Source organism: Camelina sativa, chromosome 5, assembly GCF_000633955.1.
Source record: "Camelina sativa cultivar DH55 chromosome 5, Cs, whole genome shotgun sequence".
Classification (NCBI taxonomy): Eukaryota; Viridiplantae; Streptophyta; class Magnoliopsida; order Brassicales; family Brassicaceae; genus Camelina; species Camelina sativa.
The window spans coordinates 26,039,915-26,051,377 of record NC_025689.1 but is presented as its reverse complement, the minus strand read 5'-3'; the positions used below and the strand labels follow the sequence as shown (position 1 = coordinate 26,051,377).

At 36.1% G+C, this 11,463-nt stretch overlaps 1 protein-coding gene across 1 annotated transcript in view; it reads left to right on the top strand.

Annotated features, from left to right (window-relative positions):
- The window catches only part of LOC104789589 (butyrate--CoA ligase AAE11, peroxisomal-like), a 7,521-nt gene continuing 6,110 nt past the window's right edge, over positions 10,053-11,463 (top strand). The window contains exon 1 of the mRNA XM_010515260.1: positions 10,053-10,250. Coding sequence (XP_010513562.1) covers positions 10,053-10,250 — 198 coding nt within the window. The remainder of the gene's footprint in view (positions 10,251-11,463) is intronic.

Genomic DNA, 11,463 nt, shown 5'->3' with positions numbered 1-11,463 from the left:
TGGCCTTTGTGGCGGGCTGTTTAGCCGTGTGTGGCCTTTGTGGCGGGCTGTTTAGCCATTGTGTGGCCTTTGTGGCGGGCTGTTTAGCCAATTGTGTGGCCTTTGTGGCGGGCTGTTTAATCAGAGTGCATGTTTAGGCAGTCCTTCGGAATAGATGGTCTTTGTGACGGTCCTTCGGGAAGAGTGGCCTTTGTGGCAGTCCTGTTTAGGAAATTTGTTTGGCCTTGGTGGCGGTCCTCTTTAGGATATTTGTTTGGCCTTGGTGGCGGTCCTGTTTAGGACATTTTGTTTGGCCTTTGTGGCGGCTCTTGTGGCATGTATATGATCCTGAGAGGTCATGAGGTATTCCAGTGAGGGGATATGTGTTTAGTAGGACATTGAGATGTTTTACGCGAGCCACGGGAAGGAAACCAGGATAGGGATAGGACTCAGATGTGTTCAGAATTGTTTGCACGCGGCTTTTGGAGAACTTAGGTTCTCCTAGTACTGCGATACTCAGAGACTTTGTGGCTTGGGAGTATGGTTGGTATATCGACTTCAGATGACGATCCGGGGGCACGTTGTAGGGTGGCAACCCGAGAGCCGAGTTTTGATTTTTCCTTATATATTATGGCATGCGGGTGTAGGCCCAATGAGGAGCCAATATTATGGCATGCAGACTTATGTCTGATGAGGAGCCAATAAAAACTCAAAGTTTAGGCCTATGAGTAAAGGAAAGTCAAAAAGTTGAGAGCAAATGACGCCTGGAGCGTGAGTCTATCGCCTAGAGGTGACCTTCTGTAGATTGGTCGGAGGAGTGCGGGCCGTGGAGACGGTTGCACGGGAGTCCTTGGCTGATGGTTGTTCAAGATTTGAGGAGGAATCTAGATTGGTGGGGGAGAATTGTAACATCCGCGAACCAAAAGTTGGTTTTTGGGGATGGGTGTCGATCGACACCAAGGGGGTGTCGGTCGACACCATTAAATTCTGGTTTGACCAGATTGGGTTTTTAATCGAGTTGGTTCGGTGTGGTTTTAAGAAACCATTGAACCGGGTTATTTAAGCGGGTTTCGACACAAGAATGGTTTTGGAAGTTTATTTTGTCACCGCTTTGTTGTTTTTGAGAGAAGGGAGAGAAAAGCATTGTTCCTGAGATTTTGAGAGAGATTGGTGAGATTCCTGGCTGTTCTTGAGAGTTTTGGAGCTAGGAAGGATCTAGAAGCTTGCTAGGAGGGTTGGATTCGTTGCTATTGGTCTTAATCTTCCTGCAAAGAGGTGAGTGCATGACCCTGGCTTATCTAAGCTAAGATCTCTAGTTTTTCTGTGATTGGGTGCTTATGTGGTTGTTTCTTTGAGTTCTCTATGGTATTTCGTCGCTGCTATGGCTGGGTTTTAGCTTCTGGGAATGCATGGAGCGGATTGGAGGCGAGATTTGGAGTTTTTGATCAAAAGAAATCGATGCTTGGCATCGGTGTCGGTCGACACCAGTTGGGGTGTCGGTCGACACCAACGCGAGGGCTGCTCGAGACTTTGGCGAGTGTCGATCGACACCATGTGGAGGTGTCGTTCGACACAAACTAGGGTTTTCGGGAGTGTCAGGCATGGTGTCGGTCGACACCAGATTGTCAGTGTCGATCGACACCCTTCTTTCAGCTACGATGGATGTTGCATGCTTTGTATATTGCCTGGTTTGTTTATTGATTGTTCATTGTGGCATGTGGAGATCTTATTTCTTGTGTGTATAGCCCAGTAGATGGGAGGATTGCCTCACTGAGTGTTTATCAAATACTCATGCATCTCAATTTGTGTTTGTGGTGCAGGTACAGGCAAAGGCAATGAAGAGGAGGATGTTCTAAGGACTCGGTTTGATGTTGTCTACCATTGCTAGGTTGCTAGAGTTGGGTCATTAGAACATTGTTAGGTTGCTGGTTCTATGTTTCCTGTTATTTGATTATTGGATATTTATTGGATATTGAGATTGGTTATTCCGCTGATGATTGTGATTGTGGTTAGTTGGCTAGTGGGTATGAGACTACTAGTTGTAGGTTATTTACTATATTATATTTATTATTTATTATCTAAAAAAAAGGTCGGTCCCTTCAGTTGTACGGTGCTTCTATTGGATCATCCTCGTAAGTGCGGGCAGTTAATGATAATAAAAAATTAAGTATAGATTTTATTTTTTCGAATTAATAGTAATTTTATTTATTAAAAAAACATGTTTGAAACTTTTTAGTAGTAGTTTGAATGTGTGGGCAAAAACCTTTTTTAACTAACAATGATCTTAAAAATTGTTATATTGCAGGTTATTTAATGTTTGTGATTTTTTTTTTGTTTATATATAAAATAATTTGAATTTTTAATATAGCACCAATTACTATTTTTTTTAAAACACATTCTTGAAATAATTTATAGTCAATAAAATGTTTTTAGTCTTAAAAATAAACAAACTATAATAAAAAGTATCAAATCCCATTAACAAAGTCTCAAAGTATAATATAAGCCCAATTCACAGTAATTGATATTACGCTTAATTTAAATTAAAATTAAGTTAATATAGTTTGTTATAGGAAAGTTACCCATATGCTTGTGTGGGAAAAATATATATTTTAAAAATAGTTAAACTAATTTAACAAACCAAAAGGTAAATTAATTATGAACTAAAAACCATTCCAACAAAAATTTAAATGGAAAATAATTAACCAAAAAAATTGCTATTATTTAATCTTCAATGATACAAAATGGATGTAATTTTTCTAATATAAACATAAAGTAACATAGCTAGATGAGTTACCCGCGAGCATTAACGACCAAATGTACTCAACAATAATAGTTTAAGACAATTATAATATTGAAAAATATTCTGATACATTATTTTAATTGTTTACTTTTAATATTTAGATGAAATGTTTTATTGGTTTTGTATTTTGAAAATTTTTAAATGAATTATATAGTTATTAAATTTATAACTAACATATCTTTTAAACTTTAGAAAAACTATCATTCACCTAATGAGTCTAGAATATTAACATATTCTTAAAATCAAAAATGACATATTTTCGGATCATAATTTGGACTCTACTCAATATAAATAATAATATGACATTTCATTTAGTGAGAGCAGAAAAAGGAAAAAGAATTCTTCTGTCAAGATATATATTTATCTCAAACTTGGAAAAGTCTTTTAAAAGATAATAATAAATATATTTTTTCAATCTTTTACATTTGCAGTATTTACCTAAAAGAATAGTCTAAATGTCCCCTTCTTAGTTTTATTATTTTGTCGTATTTAAAACTTTAAACTGATATACGATGATATAAGGAAAATTCTCATAAATAGCACAAATATAAGTTTTACTTCCAAATTTAGCAAATCATCAATAATGTTCTAAAATAGCATTTTATATCATAATCTCTAAACTCTAAATACGAAACTCTACTTCCTCGAAACTATACCCAAATGTAAAATAGAGAACCCAAACCTAAAAAAATGTAAAAAAAAGATTAAAATATAGTAAAAGTGTAAATAGTGTTCTTTAAAAAAAAAAAGTGTAAATCGTGTTGCTTTTGGAAATTTCAAAATTAAACCCTAAACTCTAAATATTAAACCCTACCACCCTCAAACTTTTACCCTAAATGTAAAATAGAGAACCCAAACATAAAAAATATATAAATTTAAAATATTGTAATTAAGTAAATAATGTTGTTTTTGGAAGTTTGTGGATGTACTATAATTGTTTAAAACAATTATTTTAGAGTCATTTTATGATATTTCTCATGATTTAAATTACCTTCTTCAAACTGTCAAATTTGTTATAGTTATCTCAATATTACATACAATTCTTTACTAGAACTAAAATAATACCCAAAAAAAATCAAAATTATACGTTTAGCTTAATAAATCTGACTTCTACTGTTTTGGCTCAGCATGAATTTATACACTACAAGAAAACAACCGATTTGCGATGGAAGAATTCATCGCAAGTCCCTCGCAAAACGACATTCACAAGGGATTTGCGAGAGACAAAAGTTTCTCGCAAATCGCGTCTCGCAAATTTCCAATATGGAAGCTCCCAAAAAATACTCTACTTGTGCCAATTTTGAGCGCTTCCATATCCATCTGGCATGTTTGCTGGTGTGTGATAGTTACCCCTACGTTTACATGTTTCTTGAGCGCCATAGTAATCAATCTACTCAAACAAATCATTTCCAGAGACATAAGTTGGTGGAGGAACACGCACAACTTTATTCTTTCTAAACAACTTCTTGTTCTTCCGGTACGAATGATGCAAGGGAAGAAACCGACGATGACAATCAAACCAACAAGGTTTTTGCCCATACTTTAACTGAAACGCTTCGGTACGATCCATACAATAAGGACATGATAATCTTTCGTGTGTTGTCCACCCAGATAACATGCCGTATGCAGGGAAGTCACTAATCGTCCACATAAGCATTGCCCGCATATTGAAATTCTGTTTTCGCGACGAATCGAATGTCTGAACACCTTCATACCACAATTGCTTCAGCTCATGAATCAGAGGTTGCAAGAAGACATCTAGAGCTCGCTTTGGATGCTTTGGACCTGGTACCAAAATACTCAAGAACAGAAATTCGCTTTGCATACACATATCTGGAGGAAGATTGTATGGCGTCAATATAATAGGCCATAAAAAATACTGCCTCCCTGACATACCAAATGGACTAAAACCATCTGTACACAACCCAAGATAAACATTCCTACACTCTTGAGCAAAGTCAGGATATACCGATTGAAAATGTTTCCACGCCTTTGCATCAGATGGGTGTGTAATTTCTCCTTCTTCAGTAGAATGTTCTGCATGCCATCTCATTGCCGCTGCAGTCCGTTTTGATTGGTATAGGCGTTTCAATCTATCAGCAACAGGCAAGTACCACATACGTTTATATGGCACTCGCGTCCTTCCTTGTGTAGGTTGATATCTCGGCTTCCCGCAAAACCGACATTCCTGCAGCTTAGCATCATCTTTCCAAAAAATCATGCAATAGTCAACGCACACATCAATCATTTCAGATGGTAATCCAAGACTCGCAACCAACTTCTGTATTTCATAGTAGTTCTCAGCCGATACATTATCAGGTGGCAAATACTCTTTAATGAGTTCAGCCCAAGAATCCATGCAATTCTCACTTAAGTTATTATCAGATTTAATAGTCATCATCCTAGATGCCACTGATAACTTAGAATGCCCTTCTCTACATCCATCGTAGATAGGTTGATTTGCAGCATCTAACATAGTATAAAAACGTTGTGCATCTACGTTGGGTTCTTCCGTATTATTCTCAGGAAATGCAGCAGTAGTTTCATGAAATGCATCATTAACCATATCATGAAATCTATTTTCCTCATTATACCCATAAAAACCAAATTGATCAGATTCTTGATGCCCATAATTACTAGGTTGATCAACAGCATAATTCATACTACTACTTCCAACATTACTGCTACAACCCTCTCCATGACGAAACCATACATAGTAATTTGGCATAAATCCTCTATTATAAAGATGCTTCTTCACTAGATTAAATTCCAAATACTTATCGTTGAAGCACTTAGGACATGGACAAAATATTGTACCGTTTTCACGAGCAAAGTCTTGGTTGGTTGCTTGGTACATGAAAGCGCGCAACCCATCACAAAACTCTCTCGTCACATCACCGGTCTCCGGATTTCTGTAATTGTACATCCGTCGCATTGTGTATATCTCATGCTGCCCGACTCCAAACATTATTATAGAATTTAAAAGTGTTTAGACTTTTTTTTAGCCTTTTTTCTTTCACAATATTTTTTTTGGTAGTAAAAGTGTTTTTGTTGGAAGTATTTTGTGTTGTGGTTTCCATGGATCATGAACTTGCTATTTATAGGCTTACTAAAAATAGTTGCTATGGATTTGCTAGGGAAATTTGCAAGGGATTTGCGAGGGATATCTAAAATTATTTTTTCCTTGCAAGGGATTTGCGAGGACTTTACTGTTTTACCGACAAAACAGTTACACTCGGGGAAAACGTGGCTACCGACATCTTCGCACCTTGCAATTCCCTTGCAAATTTGCTACGGAATAAGCCATCGCTAATCCGTCGCAATTTGCGAGGAGGTTGCGAGTATTTTGCGAGGAATTTAAGCGGCGTCGCAAATCTGTAATAATTCCCTCGCAAATTTGCGAGGGTTTTTCTCGTCGTAAATTTTGCGAGGGAATTGCAAGTATCCTCGTGTTCCTCGCAAACTACTCGCAATTCCGTCGCAAATTTGCGAGGGCGTTATGCTGTCGCAGATATCCATCGCAAATCGACTGTTTTCTTGTAGTGATATTTTATAAGGAATATTATTGAAGATTTATGAAGATAGTTTTGTTAGGTTTAGATATATTTCAATTCTTATTTTTAGATGTATATCTTTCTTGTAAGATCCAAATTTGCATGCTTCAGTCACGTAATTGTTCCACACATACATGGGATCGTATAAGTGTCGGCTCTAAGCATGTACTTAGGGTGCAAAGGCATAACGTCTACTTTTTTTTTGATAAATTTGTACATAACTTAAGGTACACTTAATAAAACAATTATATATATATATATATATATATATATATACTTGTGAAATTAAATTATTTATAGGTTTGTACAGAATAAATAATATTAATGAGACATGATTGAATCCTAGTTAAACACCATTAATATATATGAAAAAATTGAATCTAAATAAATCGAACTCTGATAAAGATAGCGACTTAGGAGTAGTGATGTTAAAATGGGTATTAAGCCCGCGGGTCTAAACAGGCCTAGCTTATTTTTTTAGATCTGAACCCACTTAAAAAATCTACAATAATAAACGGGTTTATACGGGCAGACCCATTAAGACCCGATTATTAACGGGTTTGAGCAAAATATTATCGGGTAGCCCGTTAATTTTATTTTCAGAATTTTCCAAGTAAACCGATGTCGTTTAGCTTTGTCCCTAAAAAACATCTAACGCCTATCTAGGTTTTTGACTTATAAAAGAGATCCGGTGAATCTTAGTTTTTAATTATTTCTCAGTCGTCGTCTGCTCCATTCTTTTCTAGAACTTGAACTGAGAAACGCTCGAAGGTTTGACCTTAGGAGACGACGACGGGATCCGACATGAGGAATCCGGTGATGGGACAAAGAAACTCGGTGGAGTCTCGTCGTGTTTGTGTTGTGGTAAAGTTGTAGCTGTGGCTGATATGGATCTTTGGTGGAAAGAGAACCATCTCTGCTTGTTTCCACCAATCGGAGAAAAAAAATTAGGTTTTTTTGAGAGGAGAAGGAAGAAGAAGATGGAGAAGAACGGTTTTGATGATTAAACCGGAACCAAATTAAGTTTGATTAAACCGGAACCAAATTAAGTTTGATTAAACCGGAAATCTTAATCAAGTTGATATTTTAGTTTTGTTTTAATATATAACCTAAATCAAGGGAGATTATAAACAACAATACGGAATTGGTAACGTTGATGGCAAAAAAAAAATTCATCTAAACGGGTCTAAAAGGGCCAAATAAATGGGCAGGGTTTAAACGGATACAGGGTCTAAATGGACAAGATATAAACGGGCAGGTATAAACGGGTCTAAAATGGGCAGGACTTAAATGGGCAGGGTCTAAATGGGCAGGGTAGTCCCATTTTAACATCACTACTTAGGAGGCACATGAATAGTTTGTGATGGGTTGATCATAGAAAAGGAAAAAGATTGAGGGAAGCTTGAGTAGAAGGAGGCGAGATGGAGACAGCGTTGAACTACTTCAACATAGTCCATCACCACATGCAGTTTTCGAGAGGATGTCAAATGTTCTTTATCTTCCTTGATGGCCAACTTGAGATATCGTTTTCAGCCCTTGTCTTGCGTTTTCGGCTCTCCCGAGAGGAAGAAGAAGAAAATAAAAGCGACTTTCCCTTCGGTTCTGAAGGTTGTTTCTTGGTTGCAATTAAAAGCTCTTTCAGCTATTCCTTGGCCTTGAGTAGATGGGGCTCTGAACAGGCGGCCAGGTAGCAGGGGCTGTCTTGGTCAACAAAATAAGAGACGGAGATTAGAGCCAGAAGACAGGATGAGTCATGCCTTGGAGATTTTAGGCCACCTCTATGTGAAGGTCATCCGTGTGCGGTTGAGGAAAAAAGGACACCACTGAAAGATTATTATTTGAGAGAATGTCCTACTGAATTAAGATAAGAGACTTGAAGAACTGACCATGAGAAGGTCTAAGGAACGATGGAGGGGGTTGGTAAAGTCTGGAGATTGAAGGCAGAGTCACGACGTAAGCATCTTTATTAAAAGTCGATTGATGGAGAGCTTTGGTTTTATCAGATTTGTGATTCTAATTTAGTCTTGTTTATATAAAGTAACGTAAGCATTGGATGTTAACCATTGAAGCTCTCCAAAGGCATGCTTACGTCAACCAAAACCGCGTAATCCCATCCTTAGCCAATAACAATGATCCAAACGATTAAATATCGCAAGGTGTATGAGATCAAGTGATCAACTATACATGTAGACTGCATTTTCATATATATATATATATATATATATATATATTTAAAAAAAATAGTTTGTAATATACATAAAAAGGTCAATACTTTAAATTTAATCTAATTAATATAATAGATAAGTCACACAATCAATTCATTCTTTGTTTAGACATTAAATACATCTGACATGAGCATTAGATGACAATTTTTGTTTGTTATTATTGTAAATAAGTCCCACAAAAAAAAAAGAGTAAGCAAAAAAGAAGAAGCACATCTATATACAAAGGGAATTAAAAAAAAGAGTTGCAACCGTGATAGATGTGGTAAATAGCATACATTTTACAATCACATGTGATCACAAACCGGCTCGAAGATGGATTGTTAGGGTTTAGGAAAACCTAATTAAAAGAGAGAAAGCTAATTGATAAAAAAAATTAAAAATTAGATTATTTTACTTAATCGTCCGAAAGATTCAAAATATCATTCGAATATCAAAACTATTGTCCCATCAACCATGCACCTCAAATACTATAGTACTTTTGAATCCAAGTAAAATTCCAAAAAAGAAAAAAAAAAAAAAAAAAAAAAAACAGAAGGAACAAAAAATTAAACCTAATAATACCTTTTTAATTTTATTTTTATCTTTTTGTATGTAGATATCTTCTCAAACACATCAAGAATTACCATGATTTGTAGTTCTAAAATCCCACGGTAAACCCTAAAACAAATTTTAAACAAAATCAAGTCAGTAAGATAATATTGGTCTATAGTCGAATCAAAGGTTATTGAAAACTAATCAGAAAATCATTAGCACCTTAATAGAAAGAAAAACAACAATAATAATCCCGTGATATAAACAAACAACCACTACAGAGAGAACTAAAAATTAAAATCAGATGCAATCAAATGAAGGACCAAAATTATAATACAAATAAAAATAAAAATTTGAGAACATGATAATAGATTAGGGTTTTTTCTTGTTTTGGAGTTATGGAGAATGATTAGGGAATCAAGTATTTATAATAGAAAACCACTTATGATTTTAGGGTTTTTTGAGTATGGAGGTATATGTTATAGGTTTTTTTTACAAAAGCTCATTTACATATATTCAGGTTATATTGTCGATTATATTTAGAATCCAAGGAATATCGTTATAATTATCTTTACCTATTTTAACATTTAAAATAATATAATTTTTTTTTAAACGGATATTTGTAATGTATTCTAATATTTATCTTTCATTTTTTAAAAGAGAGATATTGCATATAAATTTATTAGATTCTCGTTTTTTTGAATTTTTTTTTTTTTTTTTTAAACTTAGAAAAGGGTAAAAACGTCCAGTTTTGAATTTCATTAATGGCAAATTAGTAATCTTAAGTCTGAGGATGAATGTGGTGCGTTTCACCAATCTAAATAGGCGAGAAAAGCTTGTCTGAAAAATATTTTAAGGCAAAAACAGTCATTTTTTGTGAGATTGGCTGTGAGCTCTTTCGACTATTCCTTTGATATATTAGATGGATTTGCATACCCTTTCACTCACATACACACGTACAAGATGGATAAACTTGAGTTATGTAAAGCAAACAACGTTCCTCTAACTCCCATAACGTTCTTGAAGAGAGCTTCCGAGTGTTACCCCAATCGAACTTCCATAATCTATGGAAATTATCGTTTCACTTGGCCTCAGACCTATGACCGTTGTTGTCGTCTCGCTGCTTTTCTCCTCTCTCTCAACATCACCAGAAACGATGTGGTATATCTTTTCCTTTCACCTTACTTGTCATTCTCTTATTATCTTTGATGATGCTTAGCAAATTGGATATTGCTTGCACCATCCTTAGGAGTGTGGTCTTGATTGGCAAGTGCTTTAGAAACTTTATAAAACCAAAAAATTATTACAACCAAAGTATTTTTTTTTCTTTGCCAGCAGAATACAAGATTAGCTGAAACGAGCCAATTAGACGGAAAATTGTTCACACAGGTAATTGGAAGCGATTCCACTCTAGCTCTACGCGCCAGTTTGTCCGCTCTACCATTTTGTGATCTGGGAATCTGAACAACAGAGAATGAAAGGAATTCATCCTTATCTTCTTTAATAACGTCCAGATATATCTTGAAAGCAGGCCACTCGGAAGGCGAAGACACCATCTTCACCAAATCAGAACAGTCTGTGAGAAAAACTACTTTCTCATTGTCTGCACCAATCATACATCGCATTGCCCAGATAAGAGCTTCCACTTCTGCATGGAGGGGTGACAAGATAAGGCGGGAATTAGATGCACCCATAGCGGGAGATTCTCCCTCAGGAGAAATGCAATACCATCCTCTACCCATAAACTGGTCAGTCGCCTTCCAAGATATGATCCATCTACAAAGCATCGGTGACTAGACCCATAACCATGAACCGCGTCACAAGTCTGAGCCATAGACATGGATAGAGGTCGAGAGCCACTTTGAGGGAAGGATCCTAGGGATTCTTCTTGAGCTGAAGACCAAAGCTTTGATTCCTCTTTCGCTATCCGTAAGATTGCTACCGGATTGGAGTCCAAGTTGCTGAACAATTTATCATTTCGGGCCTTCCAGATATACCATAGAATCCACAGAAACACTTCTACCAAAGGAGTGTCCTGATGATATGATAATGGAAAGCAATGAGGATAATCAAGTGGAAGCTGAACTTGTTTCTGAGGATGCTATGCTTGTACATGTTGGACCAATGACAAGGGCCAGGACCAAACAGCTTGCTGGAGCTGTTCATTTGATATTTGAAGATATTTGGAGCAAAGAGAACATGGGAATTTCTATTGGGGATGATACCTATCAAGTCCAGCCCACTGTGAGCATAATACAGGCCCAAAAAAACCCAAAATAATCACTTTATTTTGTGGTCAAAGAAGGATGACGAAAATGGAGTTCAACTCACCTTGGGAAAGACACCTTGGGAAGAGAAACATGCACCAAGGGTT